The 18907-nt window shown below is 49.5% G+C and overlaps 1 protein-coding gene across 1 annotated transcript; it reads left to right on the forward strand.

The window, feature by feature from the left end:
* Window positions 1-1066: 1066 nt before the first annotated feature.
* Window positions 1067-17716, forward strand: LOC149327829 (uncharacterized). The gene is made up of 6 exons (XM_089562926.1): window positions 1067-1473; window positions 3341-3600; window positions 6091-6153; window positions 12863-13018; window positions 16066-16123; window positions 16212-17716. Exons 1-6 carry the CDS (start codon window positions 1361-1363, stop codon window positions 17413-17415), a joined length of 1854 nt encoding a protein of 617 aa, XP_089419052.1. The 5' UTR covers window positions 1067-1360; the 3' UTR covers window positions 17416-17716.
* Window positions 17717-18907: the final 1191 nt, after the last annotated feature.

Here is an 18907-nt window from a genome sequence, read left to right on the forward strand (position 1 = left end):
AAGTTGAAGACTGGCCCCTCTGGCATCACATATCTGGCTTCACGGAAGCTATAAACTACATCGCCTTGGCCGTTTGCATGGTGAGCGTTGCGTTTCCCAAACTTGTCCATTGCCAGGGGGATCACTTTTAAAGAAGGTGTACACTGTTTTTGTTGCAGACAAGGATATAGGGGCATGCATGCGTCAAGCTATGGCTCTGCTGGTTACTGTCAAGATCAGGCAGCATGCGGGCTATAATACTTTAAACTGTTGCCATATTCCACTCACTGCCGAAAGTTCGGGCCTGAAGCATGGAGAAAATGCTGGTGGCTTGCGCGCCTGCGCGAAATATTTTCCTTGCCCTATACCTCTGTAAACGAGGGACTCGAACTACAAGTGTCTGACGTCGTCTCTGTGTCTAGTCCCGTAACATCAGTATTTCGAGAAAGTTTTGCTTGAGGACTATGTATGCTTACCCAGACGGTACTCTGTCCCTTATTCACCTTGTGCGCATAACTCTTGCGTCGATACCTGCAGCCTGGTCAGAATATTCGCTAGTCCAACTTGTTTACGGGGCAATTCCCAAATGGTTCCAGTTCTAACCAACGTTTATAGATACGTTGGTAGTACTACATCTTAACCAGACACGTAAATTAATGCACATATACGCTGATTCCTCGCAACCCAGTTGGAATCCCCCAAGGTGGAGTAGATTTGTAATAAGGGAGTAATTACTCATTGACATCCACCCAAGCACAGCAATACGGCTACAAAGGATAGCTAACAGCTTTCTCAGAAACTTCGTAGTTAAAGTAAAATTCGTCCGGGTCCAGGGTTCGAACCCGGGACCACCACTGAGCTAACCGGGATGGCAAGCTTATGGTAGGGCGAGAGCCAATTGATCAGTAACTCAAAGTGGGAGCAGTGTTGGTCAAAATCAACACTGTTCCCACTTCGAGTGGGAGCAACAGTGTTTGAACACTGTTGGTCTGGGTTCGAACCCCGGACCAGGACAATTTTTCGTTCAGAAAGTTGTTAGCTTTCCTTGTCTGCGCTTGGACGGATGCCAATGAGTAATTATTCCCTTTTTAGCCCAGTTGGAATGCGCTGATTGCACTCGAGGCCACAAGCTCTCGTGGATGGTTTGTTGGAACGGCCTTTAACTGGCAACGAACAGTGTGGTTCTTATAAGTGACTTGAATTTCACCGTGACAGCTTACATGCACCGCGTCGTTTTTTACATCGCAGCTGATGATGGTGATGGAGGTGAACGAGCTATCGGAGAAGTTATTTATGGGCTGCTTCGGTAGCCTCGGTCAGCACGCCTAGCGCTGGATCAGGCTCTGCGCGGCGCCGCCATATTGATTCTTGGAGGACTGACATGGGTCCCGCATCGTTGCACCTCATCCTCATCACCTTGAGCGGCGCGTCGTCGGCTTCGCGCCTGTTTGTGGCCGAATACGGCACACAGGTCACGTTGCCCTGCGACGAGAAGTGAGTTGTGTTCCGAAATACGGAAGCGGCGTGCCTGCTAAAACTGTTGAAATGAAAAATAAAAAGCAGTAAAGATACCGCCATGAAGCAGATGCAAGCCGCACAATCTATGGAAAAAGAAAAAAAATGGCAGTGGTTTAGCTCTCGTTAAACCTGGAGGATTTCGGAAACAACGAGGAGAGGAGAGAGGCGATGGAGAGCGCGCGGCAGCGGCCCCGGCGCGCTAGCTATGCGCCGCTACTGCGCATGCGCAACTTGCGAGCGCGGCGGCGGCACCTCTGAGTCACCCGCGCAGCGACGGCGGCGCGCCAGCTGTGCGCCGTGTGACGTCACTGCTCCTCGCGCATGCGCAGTATGGCCTTTCGTCAGCTCTGCGAAATGGCTCGGCGACTCGCGTAGTTTTGCTTTCGCAACAAAAATACTCAGGAACACATAATTACAGTGACGTCTATTCCTGTCTGGTGACGTCACACCGGTTTGGAATTAGACAGTGGAGAGATTTAGCATGGCGGAAAAGTATTAACTTAAATAGATACTGGTTTACCGGACTCTGCTTGCGCATGCGCAGTGGCATGGGTGGTGTCAGGAGGAGCCTGCGCGTGAGCACCCGGCGTCCGGTAAAGCGGTATAAATCTCCGACGTCTCCGCTATGCATGTGCACGAAGACGAGCTCACGATGGGCGTCGTCTGCTAGGCTGTTCCAGGAGTTGCTCGCAGCCCCCGAGCCTTTCCTTCGATCGTAATACTGCTGGCATACCCGACGCTGATATTCAGGAGGAGCCACGTGTCGCCCAGCTGCAAACAGCGTTACTCAGCGTTTCTCGAACGAACCTTGCGGTCCATCTTTCATTTGCTCTTGTTTTGTTTGCAGTTCTATGCGGTTATGGCTGTGGTCCACGAATGATAAGCGGGAGATAAAAAAAAATTACCGACGATTACGTTACTTAATTCCTAATGCGAAATTTGAGCGCAGCAAATAAGCTGTTTCACCTTTTCGATAGTGAGTCAACCCCAGCTGCGGAGTTGGTTTCAGGGACAACGCCGCCGATGCCGACACAAACAATATGATACCCTCGCTTCCGCAGCGCTAAGAACCAGGTCTAGCCGTGGGAAGGTGGTCACGTATTCGTCGACGTGCCGGGGCCTAACGTGAAATAGCCGGCGCGTCGGCAACTGAAGAGCACCCTATCCGCCACACAAGAACAGGGGGGGGGGGGGGGGACCCTTTCCTCCTCTTTCTGCATGGCGGCGACGGTGTTCTATGCAGTCACGTTATCTTGACTCTAGCGGCGTCAGCGGCATCCAGCGGTATCAGTCGGTCGTTGCTAGCGCTGGGGGGATGAAAGGGGGGCGGAGCTGGTTACGAGGCCGACGACAACGCGAAACCCAGGAACGGACGCCAAAGAGCTGCGCTCTAAAATGCCAGGCAGTTCTCTAAGCGAAGGAAAGGGTCGGGGGCGGCGCGCAGCTCCAGAAACAGCCTGGCAGACGACAGCCACCCTGAGCTGGTCTTCGTGCGCAGAGCAGAACGGTATTAAAATTAACATGCAGAAAACCATCAGTCTTGCAAGGGAACAGCAGTTCACAAGTGGTAGCGAGGTGCTGGAAGTGAATACGGGAATACTTCTACTTAGGGCAGGTATAGTGGCCGCTGATCCGGGTCATGAGAGGGAAATAACTATAAGAATAAGAATGGGGTGGAGCGCATATGGCGGGTTCTCTCAGATCATGAATAGCAGTTTACCAAAGCATTTTATCAGTTTACCAAAGGACGTTTTATATAAGGGGTCGGATTATAGTCGCGATCTCCATAACAACCACTGCCACGCCTACACTATAGACGACCGACGTTCGCACGACGGCGCAGCGTCGAGACTGCGGACGAGACGAGCGCGCTGACAGTGTTCGACGCCGTGTGGACAGACCCCAGGGGAGGGACGCTGGTCGGCGGAGGCGAGGACCAGGACTCCGCCGAGCTCCGGGGCGACCCCTGGGTGGACGCCTTCGGCGGAGACCTCTCGCTGGGCACCGTGGACTTCGCCGACGCCGGGGAGTACGTCTGCAGCGCCCGCTACGCCGACGGCGAGGCACTCACTGAAGTTCGGGAATCCAGGCATATCGTGCAAGGTACGTCAGCGCAGCTGCATATCTGTGGGATACCTGTATTTGTGTGTATGCGGGAATTACATCATTAGGCTGGGAGATAGAGACCCTATGTAGGTCCACCGCCTGGAGGGTGAGCCATATACCGTCCAGGCGGTGGAGGAAGCTTCGGAAATGATTCCGGAGCCCTCCACTACGGCACCTCCTTCTCTCTTTCATATTTCATATCATTTCATTTATTGTTTCCTTAAAGGTCCGAAGGTGATTCGGAAATTCAGCACTGGCCAATAGCACTGATGAGCTGCTGCTGCGTCATGATAAACACCTGTCTAATGTTTATTACAAGCTTGTTGGATGTGAACGTGGCCATAAGGGGGGGGGGGGGGGGACATATTGGTTTACAACGGCGAAAATGATGGGAACATGCATAACAATAAAAAACAAACAAACATAACAGGGGGGGGGGGGGGTAACCATGTCAGGGTTCCCCAGCAGGTGATACATCACTCATTAAAGATGTATCAGACAATATTCGCTACAAAGAGCACAGAAGCGATCAAGATCAATATGAGGTGAATTTTTATTTTCTCGCGGAATGTTTTGTGATCAGTGCATGCAGCGATGTCGTTAGGCAGTGAATTCCAGAGTGCTATTGCGTTGGGAAAAAATGAGTTGTTGTAAGCAGACGTGTGGCCACTGATGCGTGCTATCGTGTTACCGTGACTGAGCCGGGAGGACGTTCGTAGTGGGGCGGTTAATAGAGCGTGCCGTGATCTTGTGATCTTGTGCCGTGATCACTTCCACGTTCCTCCGTTCCCTCACGGCGAGGTTGAGGTGTCCCGCGGGAACTGAGACAGTTACCACGCCTTTAATTTCCTGATAACCAATCATAATTTATTATGTAAGGGTATACAAGCTGAAGGGAAGGGTCTGGCTATGTGAAGGATCATTTGAGAGTTTCTATTGTGTTTGTCAGGAAACGGAAATAGCCTGCCTGCGGGTAGAACGGGGCCCTTTGATGCGGTATTAGGCGGCTCCGATCAAAGATGCGCGCGAAACATTCACTGCCAGCGAGACCCTACCATTTGACTTCGCGTCTTACCACCAGTCACACACCAGGCACGTGGTGGTACACAAAGGCGCGCGTGTGAGGTGTGCGTTGCTTGTCTTTGTGTGTGAAGCGCCCAATCTGTACCTGCATTGTTAAGGTAGAAGCCTACGGCGCCAGTAGCTAATTCCCCCCTTACCGTGTCCGTCTGAAGTCGGGAGGGGTTGACATTGGTGACACCGCGTCGCGCGCTTTGGACGCTCTCCAAGGCCGCGGGAAACGGGGACCAAGGGGTCGGCGACCGTTTCCCATTGAAGGGAGCTGAGCTGTCAAGTGGGGATGGGGGACAATAAGGTCGGCGCCTTCTAAAACCACCCGACAGTCGACTTTGCTGTCGCCTCGGAAAGTGCGAATGTTTCAGGAAAAGTGCGCGGTCCCCCAGAGTCGGGCTCTGGCGAGCACTGGGCTCCGCCCACTTGTATGTACAGAGCATTTGCAGCGGTATTGAACGATACTGGGCGAGAACAGATTTGATAAAGCTCCGCCCAATTATCGAAGGTGTTAAAACCCGCTGCGAACAAAGAGCATGCAGGAGCGCGCCGAGTCTCAGTCTCGGCCGCTTTTCTGCAGCCCTTTTTTAACAGCCTTCTTTAAGCCGCCTTTTCTCTAAGTGTTGTATTTTGCTCCAGTCTTCAATAAATTGGTTTTTTGCTTCTCAAGAAGTTCGGAGTGGCTGCCCCAATCGGCAACGTGTCGCCGGACGAGTGGACGAAGACGTGAAGTGCCCAGCATACGATCAGACCAACCGGCCATTCAGACCTTTTTAACTTGCATGTTACCTGTTCTTGCTGGAGCCTCACCTAGGGCCCATTTCCTGTGAGTTTAAAAACTTTCCCGCCACAGGACTCAAACTCGTGCAACCCAGACGAAAAACGACACAGTGATCATCATTTGGAAATAAATCGAGGTATCAAAAAGGATCCGCGATATTTTTTTTCTTTCGACGCCAACGCACTTACCTTGCGGAGGCGTCCGGGGATTGCGATAGCTGTATTCGTTTTTTTTTTGTGCCTTTGCAAGCTTATAAAAGTTTTCCGAAGAAGTGGTCAATTGATCCGCGTAAAATCGGCGTCGACGCACACGTTTTACTTGCGAAATCAACCGCTGTTGGCGACACCTGTATATATATTTTTTATAAGGGGGGGGGGGGATATTTTTTGTATTTTCTGACTTGTTATAAAAGCTCTGTTTTCGTTAAGAATGGTCTCTTTGTGATTAGAACGCGGTACCCTGTGGCCAATGTCATGAATATGTCTTCTGGGCTCACGTCAGAATTTTTAACTTACGCGAAGATACTTCCTATTAACGAATGCAGCAGGCAGCATGCCATTAATGTAAACTATACAAGCGGCGATCTGCCATCGAGCTTCGCTTGAAATATTGTTTTTTTTTCTCTAATCTTTCAGTGTACGAAGCCCCCGTGGACGGACAGTGCGAGTGTGGATGCGAACTGGTGGCGAACATATGCTGTGAGTTTGTCCGCGTGTCCATTTACTATGCTTTTCGAAGCCTATGCATATCCACATATATCAACTCTCCGAACCAGTGCGCGTGTCAGACAGGGAGGTCTATGTACGAGACAGTGCACTATTTTCCTTTTATTCTGTTCTTTTCTTTCGTGGAACCGGGAACACCGGGCTATTCGCGTGCGTGGCCAGTTGTACATTTCAGGTGGATGTTTCAGCCAGGGCAGCAGTTTCTCGGTTGCGCTTCCCTGGGATACGTCTCATTAAGCAGCCGGCACCTGAGCGACGCCGAGGACTACACCGTCCAATTTTCGGCCTCAGTCAAAAATCCGTTCTTTTTGGATATGTTTGTTCGGAAACTTTTAGCTACCGGCAGTGCATAATATTTCTACGAAATGCCCCAAAACACAACCTTCGCGATCCCCGCATGTTTTAAGGCTCGTCCCACAACGCTTACTTATTCCATCAAGGTCCTGTCGCGGACGCCAGGATTTGTCACGGCTCGGGAGAAATGCGAGGCACTTTCGCGAACCGGGGCATAAGTGGGCGTACAGTTGATGCCCATCCTTAGCCCGTTTATGTTCAGCGTTGTGATTGAGACAAGTTGGTTCTTTAACGTGCACTGACATCGCACAGCACACGGACTCAGTTTTGCCTACATCGAAACGCGGCCGCCGCGGTCGGGTTCGAACCCGGGTACTCCGGCTCGGTAGACGAGCGCCTTACCACTGACCCACGAAACACAAACACACACACACACACATATATATATATATACAGGGTGTCCCAGCTAAAAGTAACCAAGCTTTTAAAAAAGACGAAGTGTCCTAGCCCCGTGAGACCAACTGAGGGTTGTTGCCAGTCGCGTGTCCTAGTCTGCGGTATTTTTTTATTGTGCAAACGTAATTAATTAGCAGAGACTGATTAGCTAGCTTTTTAATTATTTTTTTTAGGAAGAAAGTGTCAATGCAGGAATTGCAGATCCCATAGAAAAATAACCGGTTGCGGTGTTTCCAACCAAGTACCACTGATACAGCTTCTTTTATTTGCCTTGAAAGAAAGCCCGCGAAATACAAAAAGAACCACGTGATAGCGAAGCAATTTCAGCGCTCCCAGACGACCGATCAAACAACGACATTCGCTTATCTTTGCAACGCTGTCCCGAACGGGGTTCGGCGTTTTGCGATGGTTGCGAGATATACGCCAGCAACTCTCGCATGGGCGCTAGGGCGACCGCTCCTTCAGCGCGTGGCGGTGCAAGTTCGGCGGCACTGCCACATGCTTATCACTCGAGGCGAGGTTTCGCGTGAAAAAGCGCTCCATGCGAGCCGCGCTTCACTTCCTTGAAAAGCAGCGCCCGCTTACTTTTCATGACGAATATCTCGCCACCACCTCAAAACGCCGAACCCTGTTCGGGGCAGCGTTGCAAACATAAGCAGATGTCGTTGCTTGACCGGTCGTTTGGGAGCGCTGAAACTACTTCCTTATATTCCTTATCACGTGGTTCTTTTTGTATTTCGCGGGCTTTCTTTTAAGGCAAATAAAAGAAGCTGTATCAGTGGTACTTGGTTGGAAACACCGCAATCGGTTATTTTTCTATGGGATCTACAATTCCTGCATTGACACTTTCTTCCTAAAGGCAATAATTAAAAAGTTAGCTAATCAGTCTCTGCTAATTAATTACGTTTGCACAATAAAAAAATACCGCAGACTAGGACACGCGACCAACAACCCTCAGTTGGTCTCACGGGGCTAGATATATATATATATATATATATATATATATATATATATATATATATATATATATATATATATATATATATATATATATACACACACAAAGCCTCGAGAGTCCCCGGCGTTTCACCAATCACATCACTCCGCAAAGCTCGCGTACATTCACACGCACTTTGCCACTGCTTGGCTTTCCATCACAGCACATTACAGCTAGTCGTTGTTGGGGTCAGCCTCGCCACTAGCCTCGCCCCGTCTCCTGTGGTTGACCAGAGGAACCATGTGCATGCAGCTAATACCACGTGTGTTCGTACGCGTACACTACCCAAAGCTTAAGGTACATAATATTCTTAACCGCACGAACCGCCTACATATGTTTAATTAAACAAGCCATCAAAAAAACATAAACGCTGCCAATTGTGTGACAGTGGCCTCAGAGATACGCAACGAAAAAAAAATTGACGTCCGCCTAGTTAGTTGCGAAAACTGCGCGTCGACTTTTCGGGGACTTTTAGCTCGCTGTCAACGACGCCGACAACAGACGACGACGCCGCCTTTTCTGCTACACGGGCTACTTAACGCTGTCGCGTTAGTTAGGTCTCTGTAGCCCTTTAACTTTTAGACTATTACTTTTAGGCGCCTAGTCGCAATTTAAAATTTTTAGCTGGCTTTTAGTAACAGACAATGCGGACTATCGTGCCGCACCCCACACGGGCGTGCTTACAGGGACCGCCCTTGAGATATACTGCTTTATAAGTAGAATCCGCTGAACTTATCTTTTTGGAATGCGCACTTGTGCTGAAAAATCACAGTGGAATGCAGCCGCTACGGCATACCGTCCAGAGTGCCGGTATGCCCGTGAAAGAGCATTCGTGCTGCATTGCGCAACATGTAGAGTGAGGCCGGAATGAAACGCGAACACGCATGCGCCGTACTTTCCTACTTTGCAGCAAGGTGTTCATTTACAACCGATTCGTGAATACGTGCCTTGGTAGACAAAATTTTACCTTGAAACATGAACCAGGCTAGTTGTACACCGCAGCTGAAAACATATAGGGAAATTATTTTGTTCGCAGGTGCTGTTCGCAATTCATTCCGACCTGACTGTGTGTACAGTCACAAATGAATGAAACGTGATAATGCTACCGCTTGGCCTTTTGGTGTAACCTTTACGTGAAAAAGCGTTGTTGCTTTGGTGTACGGCCTAAAATGTGTAGTGAGAGTGCGCTCAAGAAGCGTCATGCAGTGGTATACACACGTATGCTTTGGGCGCCTCGCTCATTCGTTTGGTTTATTGGGGTTTAACGTCCCAAAGTGACTGAGGCTATGAGAGACGCCGTAGTGAAGGGCTCCGGAAATTTCGACCACCTGGGGTTCTTTAAAGGGCCACTGCCCAGGGTCCGGACATTTTTGAAAAACAAGCCCACTGCATAGATGAGGCATCGAAGATAACCTCTGCAAAATACTAGAGCCATGCGCGCCCCGAAAAGCTGCGGAAATTCAAATCAAAGCCCGCTCGTTCTTTCCTTCAACAAAAACGGGCCCGGCCCACTACTCTGAACCCCGCTGACGTCAAGGGGGGCTACTTTCGCTAAAGACACTCCATTGGTGCATCGTTCTGACTGACGGGAGAAGGTTGGGCGTAGCCTTGGCGTCGCGTCGTCTGCACAAGGCTTTCCGTAGCGCCTTCTGTTCTGGCTCATGCCTACAAACCCGCATGAAGGAACAAAAAAAAAAAAACTGCGGAGGGAGCGTGCGGCGACAGCCTTGAACCCTAGCCATAAAAAGTAAAAAATAGTAAAACTGAGGGAGTTGGTTCGCCCCCCCCCCCCTCCCCCCGCCGTGATCACCTCACGAGACGCTCTGCGTACGCGCTCCCTTCTCAGATTTTTTTCTTCTATGCAAGCCCTCCAAAACAAGGTTTTAATTAATAGTGCAGCAGAGCCTTTCCCTCGCTCGCCCACTTGACCGCTCCGCACACACACCGCTTATCTTTCGTGCATCTTGCGTACGCCTTGACTCCAATGAATGACATATGCTTTGGAGCGGAGAAAAGACACAAACACACAGAACACAAACACGCATGGAGAAAAGCAAACGGGCGGTTGCCGGGTCCGCGCTTCGCCGTGTGTTTCGAACACAACCGACTTCCGCCCCTCCGCTCGTGAAACGGTGGGGAGGCCTAAAAGAAAATGAAAAGGTGGCTCGTTAACTGGGAATGACAAACAGATGTATGAAAGGATGCGCTCGCTAACAAGTCTAGGTGGTCGAGCCGATCGCGCCTCTCGATCGTTCAGTGTGCGGAGAAAATGCAAACACCAAGAAAAGAATTCTATTGAAGGCGGGGCCATGACGTCGCCCTGTGACGCACTCCACAGACACCACGCCTCCGCCTTACACCGGAGAAGGAAGGGGTGATTTTGCCTTGCCGAGCCTACTCGACGAGGAGCGGGAGAGAAAAATTTCGAGGAGGGAATGGAAGGAGAGGAGGCTCGCTCAAAGTGAGGTAGAGAGTGTTTGGGATTATGGGGTGGGCAGGGGCCCTTTAACGTGCACTGACATCGCACAGCACACGGGCCTCTAGAATTTCGCCTTCAAGAAATTCAGCCGCCACGGCTGGGATCGAACCCACGTCTTTCGGGTCAGCAGCCGAGCGCCGTAACCACTGAGCCACCGCGGCGGGGCACCTCGCTCATTCATTGACCGGTATACCCCATGTCAGTGTATACCCTGTGTCAATGTGGAAATTTTTAATTTGTACTCGGGGACGTATAAAAGGTGTCTTGAAAAGCTTCACAATAATATGCAGCACTGTACTGCGCAAGCGATAATATAACAGCTTCAAATACTTTTTTTATAAAAAATACAAGAAAGAAAACGGAATAAAAAGCGATGCATTAAAGTGAAACGTCCCCAACTTACGTTCTTGGTCGTCTTGCTGGCAGAGCTGGGAACAAGTGAAATGGCGTCTGCGGTGCATATTAGTGAGTTTGACCGCCCAACTAGGAAGAACCCAACGCAATATACATTACGAGACAAACAACTAGAAACACCATTCGTAACCTCCTTTGTACGCGCTATACCTTTATTCAAAACGCGTATAAAAACACACGCATGGCTGCGGGGGCGCCACACGGGGGGTTCGGTGTCGGAACATCCCCCGAAATTCCCTGCATCCCTCCTCCTTTCGGCTTTTTCTTCGCCCATGCTTTTTACACACACCGCAGCGATATTTTAAAATGTAAAAACGGAAATAACAAGTGTGTCGGTTTATTCTCGAAAAGATATACGTACGTTGTGGTGGCTCTATGACAGGAAGCAGAAGTTATTGCAGAAAAGAGCCACTCTTCTTCGCTGTCGCAGGGCGTATGACACTCCTTTCAGTTATAGGCACAGTTCATGCAGTTAAACATACTTTTTCGCGTCAGCCTACTTTTTCATTCTTTTCATTGTCCTCAAACGATCAACTATCGCGAAAATAAAAAGTGTCTTTAAAAAAAAAAGCGCCTCTGTGGCCGGGCGCAGGTTTTTATGAATGGGGCAGAAGTTATGACGTATGCCATTTGTTTACAGCTGCTGACTTTTTTGTAGAGCAAAGAGCTTCTGTGTTGTTCTATATTAGGTGAAAATATTCTAAATGGCTGCAATTTTTCGTGCGAGTGCTTGTTGTGAGAAAGTAGGTGTTCTGTACGAATTAAGTCCTCGGCGTCCTTCGTGCACTCGTATTTTTATGTAGATTACAGTGAACGAAACAAAACTAATTCTTCGGGTTTATTAAAGCAGAAAAATGACTAAGATATTGCTTGAGTGCAGGCTGTCTTTCTGTTTTTTTTTTTTTTTTTTACCAATGGCGTATAACACCCCCGAAATATATTTCTGCCTCGCCTCTGCATGGCTGTCTTCAACCTCGCGAGGTAAAATGAATGAATATATTTTTTCACCTCCTTGCGCAGCGCCCGACGAACCGATGATTACTTCTTCCCGCGGTAGATCCTTTCTAAACCGCAAGTCCTTGCCGCCTGGAACGCATAGCAGTAAAGGGAAAAGGGTGCTCGTAAATATGTCAAAATGTTTTGAATCAGATGCGTGGGATGCCATTACGGAGACGGCTGCCGTAAGGCAGTGCAGCCGGAATTTCAAGGCCTCATTGTTGTGTCTGCAAGACGAGAAGACTACATAGACGCTGGGGAGCCAACAAGAGAAAATGACAACAGAAGCAACTCGAGTCGTACCACAGCCGTAGGGCATTTATAACTTGACAGCAAGAGATCTTTTCGCCAATTAATTCTCTTGGACACCTCGCTGATTCTGGCATGGGGTATTTAGCACGTCCCGCGCATGCGCAGAGTTGCTCATGTGCATACACCCAGCCACTGACCCAGCACAGGTCGCGCATACGCCGCCAAATAGCAAATTATTTCCCATCCAAATAGCAATAAAACGTCTGCAACAGGGCTTCAGGAAGGCGCATATAAAACGTGTCTTCTAAAATGGACAAATTTTAACGGTCCAATAAAGATACCTTTCCTGGTGGAAACGCTTAATTCGCCAGGGAATCCACTTTATGCCATATATTCCCCGAACTGACGTTTTGAAGACGTTGTCTGCTAGCTACATGGATTTATCTTACAGATGTTGGCGCGCTGTACTTACACACAAGGGCTTAAACAAAGAACAGCAAGACGAGACAGGTAACGTGCGCGAACTTTCAGCTCTTCGTTTGTAACGCCATTATCGACATGGACGGGTTGTTTGAAGTGAATGGCGGTATAGCGTAGCCTCCGGGATCCGGGAAAAGTCGATGCCGTCGGTGCAGCAAGTACAGCGCTGCGGTTTTGTAGTTGATGGAAAGCAGAATCGAGGGTGACTACACTATCTTTCTATCTCTCTCGTTTCCGTCCATGTCCTTCGTGGGCTTCCTTCATGCGACGCCTTTGGACTGACCTCTGACCTTCGCCACCCTGGGAACAAGCAGTAGCATGCAGCCCGGGTCAGTACGGGAAGGGTGGCACCTGCCATCCGTGCCCCATCGGCAGTTTCAACGAGCACCACGCTGCCCTCTGCTGCCAGCGCTGTCCCTACCTCTACCTCACCTGGGGACGCGGAGCCAAGTCTAGGCATGAGTGCTCCGGTGCGTCCCGTCTACTTTTGAGGTTTATAGCGTAGAGTCGCGCACGTTACGGCAATTATTACACCACACGCGCATGCGCGTAGCGCTTTGGTGTATCTGGGCATGCGTATGTGTTGTCTCCGAGCAGGTGGTAGTGAGTCTGGACTGGTTACAAGAAAGCGGGAACCCTGTTAACATGGATGAAAAAGAAAAAAAACCTCAGACGTCTTAGAAGGCTTCAGCTGCGCACGCGCACATGCGCAAAGGCAGATCCGCGTCCCTGCCTAGCCACTGCGCATGCTCACTTGTCACCCTATGCGTGGGCCAAAACCCTTTATCTGGACGTACTGGTCCGACGTTTTGCGGATGGCTGCCTGGGTAAAGCGTCTCTACTATTGCTATGAGGCTTACCCTAGCTTCCGCGGTTTTCTTTCTCATGTCGAGCGTGCGTCCCAATTTTGCCTGTGTACGGCGCCGGCACTGGTTTCCGTGAAACTGCACCTGCGAATCTACGCCTTTGAGCCTTTTGGAGACAGGAGAAAGCGCCACGTGATGGTCTTGAAACCTACAAATAACTCTGCCCAGACAGTCCCTCACAGGTGCTCGCTCACGGAAGTCTTAATTTGTGATAATGAAAATAAAACGAGTGGCGTCCAAGCGGACAGGCCACACATTGAACACGAATACGCCTCTATGGGAGTAAAAAAGGAGTAGACTGTCTATTGCGCACTCCATTTTATAAAAGAGAGTGCACTAGAGGAGAGCCTACTCTCTTTTTACTCCTTTCTGTACAGAGTACAGGGACGTATAGTTCTACGGTGAGAGGGGAGAACAAAACTGCTTCAACGGATGTTGAGCTGAAGGGCTGGTAGCGCTCTCTGCTGTCGTTCCTAACACTTCTGGCGTGTATACGCCTCCGAGAAGCCATCTTTAAAGTCTACTGGAGTGCGGACGTATCAGAATGTGGCCATGCATGTAAAGAATCGAATGTGATGTGTTTTTAGAAATGTGTGTGAGGACGAAACATATGTGGCCGGTGTCACCCAACCTCCCGCACTTTTAAGCGGGGAGTTCCCAGACATCCTTAGAGAGTGTGGGGGTAGCTGTCTCGGACTCAAGGAGATGCCCTCGACTCAGCGTGGCAAACTCAGCGGAGACAAGGCTACCAAGTGACAAGAGGTTTTTGGTCTTTTGGTGTCCAGCTTTCGCCGGTCGCAAGCCAGAGAATTGGGCGGAGCCAAAGGTTCACAAACAAATCAAAGTTTATACAGCAATGAGGTGATACAGAGGATTTCAGAATCACTAGTACAAACTCATACAAAGTGATTAGCAAAACAATGCAACTCGTGCAAAGTTAAACTCGAGAGAGAATACAATACAAAGGCAATATTGCACCTAAAGTGCACTAACACAAGAGAGAGGCAAACAAACAAAACACAATTTGTTCACCGGGCACTGCGACAGTCCGACGACCAGAGGCCCACGACGATGCTGTCCCGCAGACTGGCGAACGTTGCCTGTTGGTCCGTGGCTGGGCGAGTGGTGTGGTCTCGGGAGTCAAGCGGGCGCGCTTCTCCGAAGCATAACGGCGGCTTGGACTGATCTGACAGAGGTCAACGCCCCTCTTATATAGGCTTGGTACGCGTCTGTTTGTTCTACGCGCCAAAGTAGGCGCGCACATACACGTAGTGTCGGCCGAGCAGTCTCCCTTCCTTTTTCTCGCCGGCCGCGCGTCCCCATTGGTCAGAGGTCGGGGGCCGCTTCTCGAAGGTTCGGGCTGGTTCTGGCGTGGCGTCGTCGCCGATGTCCGAGTGCAGAGGAGGGGGACATGTCTTAGCGCACGCAAGGCTACGGACTGTCGCAGTGCCCGGTGAACACATTGTGTTTTGTTTGTTTGCCTCTCTCTTGTGTTAGTGCACTTTAGGTGCAATATTGCCTTTGTATTGTATTCTCTCTCGAGTTTAACTTTGCACGAGTTGCATTGTTTTTCAGCAGTAGAAGCGACTCGGATGTTCGAGAGAAATCTTCGGCATGGATGACTCATTCCCTCCCCGCACGCCGTGTCGGTGAGCGCTGGTGGCGGGGCAGCAACGCTCAGCAGGCTAGTCGCCCAGCAGGGGTTCCCTTCCGTTCTCCCCCGTTTACGACCGCGCCGGCGAGACGCGTCCGTGCGGCGCTGATTTTGTTTGTTTGTTTCAAAAATGCGCCGGATTTTGTGACAGCCGGGTCAGCGATCGAGTTACGCAGTTCATTATTTTGCCTCAGTAGTTAAAAAGTACTGCATCTGATATAAATTCTCGGTTAGTTATCTCACGTGCCTAAGCATGAAGCTTACACATCTCGCCGGATGGTTTTCTGTGCCTTCCCAATCAATCGGAAACTGCCCTTCTCTTATAGACTGTTTGCACTGACACCATATTGGCCATTATGTTCGAGACTGGAGCACGGCGAAAACGTGCGTGTTTGTCTAATTCCCGTAGGGCCACCTACTCCGGCATGCACGCAAAGGCTACGCGTGGTGCATGTGTATCATCATGGCGCCGGTGACGTCATGTCTGAACTGCATCATCTGCGCGGCTTCGCTCACTGTTCACTATTTTTCACCTAGACATAACGTTGTGAGTGTTGATCACGTACTGTAAGCTTGTTACGAACATCTCTCCACTCAGCCCTTGAGTCCCAGAAAACCAAAAACCTCTCAGAGACGTCTAGCTAGACGTCTAGCTAGACGTCTAGCTAGACGTCTCTGAGAGGTTTTTGGTTTGCTGGGTTGTATTACGGCATCGGACTGAAACGTTGCACCCTAAACAGAAGGGAGTAAAAAGGGAGTAATCTGCCCTCTAGTGCACACCCTTTTTATTATCACATAGGCGTTTTCGTTTTTAGAGTGCAACACAGCTAAGGAACCTACAGGTGTATTGAATCCGTGGCCGGCTAAGCGCAAAAAGCGGATTTTTCACAGAAGCTTTAGTTTGAACCTGTAATCCTAGCTACGACACTTGCAAGCAACAAACTGCGCCGCTTTCTTTTATTTCTGAGTTCTTCGTCTGAATTTTTCTGCTTTTCAGGTGTCTTGCACGACTTTTTGATCGGCCTGACGGTTCTCGCTTGCCTCTCCATAAACCTGTAATGACCTTTTTACATTTACGCAGTTCACAACCGCAGAAGCAAATAGTGTAAAACAATTAACTATTTACACTGCTCTGTGTTTCAGGTATGCGCTCTTCAAATTCACCGGGCCAGTGGTCCTCGACTCCCTGTGCGAGTACGTCGACAAAGAAGCCAGTGCCGCAAAGGCAAGACCGGGAACTGGCTCTGACGATGTCTTGGACAACGGCATGCCTGACAATGTCTTCGACGGCATCTCGAGGTTGATAGTTCGTCTCAAGGAACGGAAATTACGAGAAGACTCTGAAGAAGATGTCCCACTCCTCCCTGAATCGAAGTCCAACGGTCGGTTGGAAGATTCAGAGGTCGCTGCGCACGACAGTGACACCGCGTTGCCAGATAGAGAAGACGTCGTTCCGGAGACCGTGTCCCCGTCTTCTCCAACACCGGCATCTCCTGACGACATCGCATCAGGAGAAGCGTCGCTCGAAGACACTTTCGTCAGTCCAGAATTGAGGTCGTATGACGAACAAAGCACTTCTTCACCCGAGGGAACTGAAACGAGCATCTCCGAGGTCGCGTTTGCCGGAAGTCCTGAGACAGACTGGATCGCAACCGGCAGGCGACAGTGGATCTCGCGTTACCATTGCGTCGCCGGTCGTTCCGAGGCGTCGGAAGGACAGGACGACTCCTCGTTGCCAGACGAGCGGCAGGCGACGTACGACCTCTTTATAGGACGGTGGTCGAATGACGAGCCGGACACCAGCGATGCGTCGCGCTCATTGCAGGACAAAAGTAGTGGCCGCGCGGGTTCAAAAGTTAGCAGAACCATCGGGAGTTCCAGTAGAACTGCGACGAGTCGCGACGACACAGCATTCGATGGAAGTTCCATAATGCTCCCGCCGCATTCTAGAGCTGTGCCGACGCGAGGAAATTCTTCGGTGGACGATGTCCGCTTCTCCGGACCCTGGAAGTTTCGTCTCAGGCCGGATGATCAGTTAAGGCACGGGCGAAAACCAGCGAGCTATGGCGCCACCGATGAACACGTGTCCGCACTCTCTTACTCCCAAAAAGCACGTGGCGGCGAAGACTTGGCCACAAAAGGAACACAGTTGCAGAGGCCGCAAAATCACGACAAAGCACCAGTACCAGTAATCAGTCGCAGACGTGGGAATGCAGAGTGCGACACGACTGCCGTATTGACGGACGATCTCTCAGATGATAGCCGTTCGAAGAGAGCAAATACACGGGAAACAGCTGTTTCGTCGTACGTAAGCTCCAAGGGTAAAGGTGCAACATATAGAAAATAGAGGAACTAATGCATGGAAGTCGTTTCGGACCTAGGGGAAAGAAAGCATTTTTTGACCCCTCAGGCAATGCTCTTCTGAGCTTTCATGTGAAGGAGCCGTCGATGACAGGTTAATCTGGCTGCTAAAACGGGCAAGTCATCTCTCGAGCAGCAGAGTACTTCGTACAAAATTGGGCATGCAGCTTTGCGCAGGAGTCGTCCGGGTTCCCGATGACTTAACTGCTTCGTAATCCGTTCATGGACGTGGCTGTCGGTGCGCTTATCTAGTATTTAATAAATTCAATAAATTGTCCTATCTTTTGCTCCGGCCCGTTATGAAGTCTTGACCTGCCAGCAAATTGATGCGGCCTTCACGCGATTAAACAAAACAAAAAAGAAATGTATGCGGCTTTAGTTTCTTTTTAGTTAAAGCAGGAATATGACGTAAGCCACTTGGCTTGATGACTTGGTAAGCTTCTTAGACTGCTTAGCTGTGGGTGTTCTCCAGGGGCAAGCATATATACATATATTTTTGTCATTCGAACCGAGTGGCATCAACTTGTATGTTGCTTTTCTCATGGAGAAAGCCGCGTGAAGAAAAATGTTATTCCGAAGTTCATTTGTAATGTTTCTGAAACGCTAGGAAAAAAAGACATTAACAACAATGTATTAACGTTGGAACAAAAACAAAAAAGTAACATTGTTGTAACGTTCCGATGCTACCTGGGATTATTACGCACGTTATACACACTTCATATGTTCGTGTATGAGCAACTTTAGCGCAGCATGAACCTTTCCTCCCCCAGGTAAAAAAAAAAAAAAACACCTGGATTATTGAACTGGTGTCGATACATATCCAGCTGGAAACCATGCCTTTCCACAATTTTCCTTCCTCCATGCCTTTCCACGATTTTCCTTCCTCCATGCCTTTCCAGCTGGAACGATCGTTTATAAACAGTGCCTGAAATGACATTTTTTTCAAACTGGATTACTGAACCAGAAATGGTGTGCAGCTGGAAAATTTACTCCCAGTTAGCTCCAGCTGGAAAATTTTCAGCTGAAGTAGCTCCAGTTGGATTTTCTTTCACTTCTAACTGGGAAATGTCACCCTAGCTGGAAATTCAGGAGAAAAGGTGCTTCTCCAGCTGAAATGGGTGCCCCAGCCTGAATTCTCCCGAGTCATCATTTGCTCTTCACCACATCCTTCCTAACTTACAGGAGACCTCTACGCATATATCGTTATCAGCAATAATTTGATTTTCTGGCTCTTTGTGGACATGTTGCCTTTTTTTTTTTTTTTCCGGCAGCATAAAACATATATTTATCACGGCGTAGAAAATTGAATATATAAAAAAAAACTCCCGCCAGTTTATCCGAACTCCTGTCATCCTGCCGAAAAGGACTGGTTTCCACCATTTTGAAGTGAATGTCGATGTAGCCTAGCCTCTAGGATCCGAAATTAAAAACTGGTGTCGCCGCGTCCATTTTACTTGCGGAATCAACCGATGATGGCG

The sequence above is a fragment of the Amblyomma mixtum genome, chromosome 10, assembly GCF_055824585.1.
Source record: "Amblyomma mixtum isolate Tamu chromosome 10, ASM5582458v1, whole genome shotgun sequence".
Lineage (NCBI taxonomy): Eukaryota > Metazoa > Arthropoda > Arachnida > Ixodida > Ixodidae > Amblyomma > Amblyomma mixtum.

Excerpts from the sequence above, each read along its gene's own strand:
- LOC149327829 (XM_089562926.1), top strand. The coding sequence starts at position 1,361 with ATGGGTCCCGCATCGTTGCACCTCATCCTCATCACCTTGAGCGGCGCG. Across the intron at positions 1,474-3,340 it reads ACGTTGCCCTGCGACGAGAA|CGTCGAGACTGCGGACGAGA; the intron begins GTGAGTTGTGTT and ends ACGACGGCGCAG. Across the intron at positions 13,019-16,065 it reads GTCTAGGCATGAGTGCTCCG|GTGTCTTGCACGACTTTTTG; the intron begins GTGCGTCCCGTC and ends TCTGCTTTTCAG.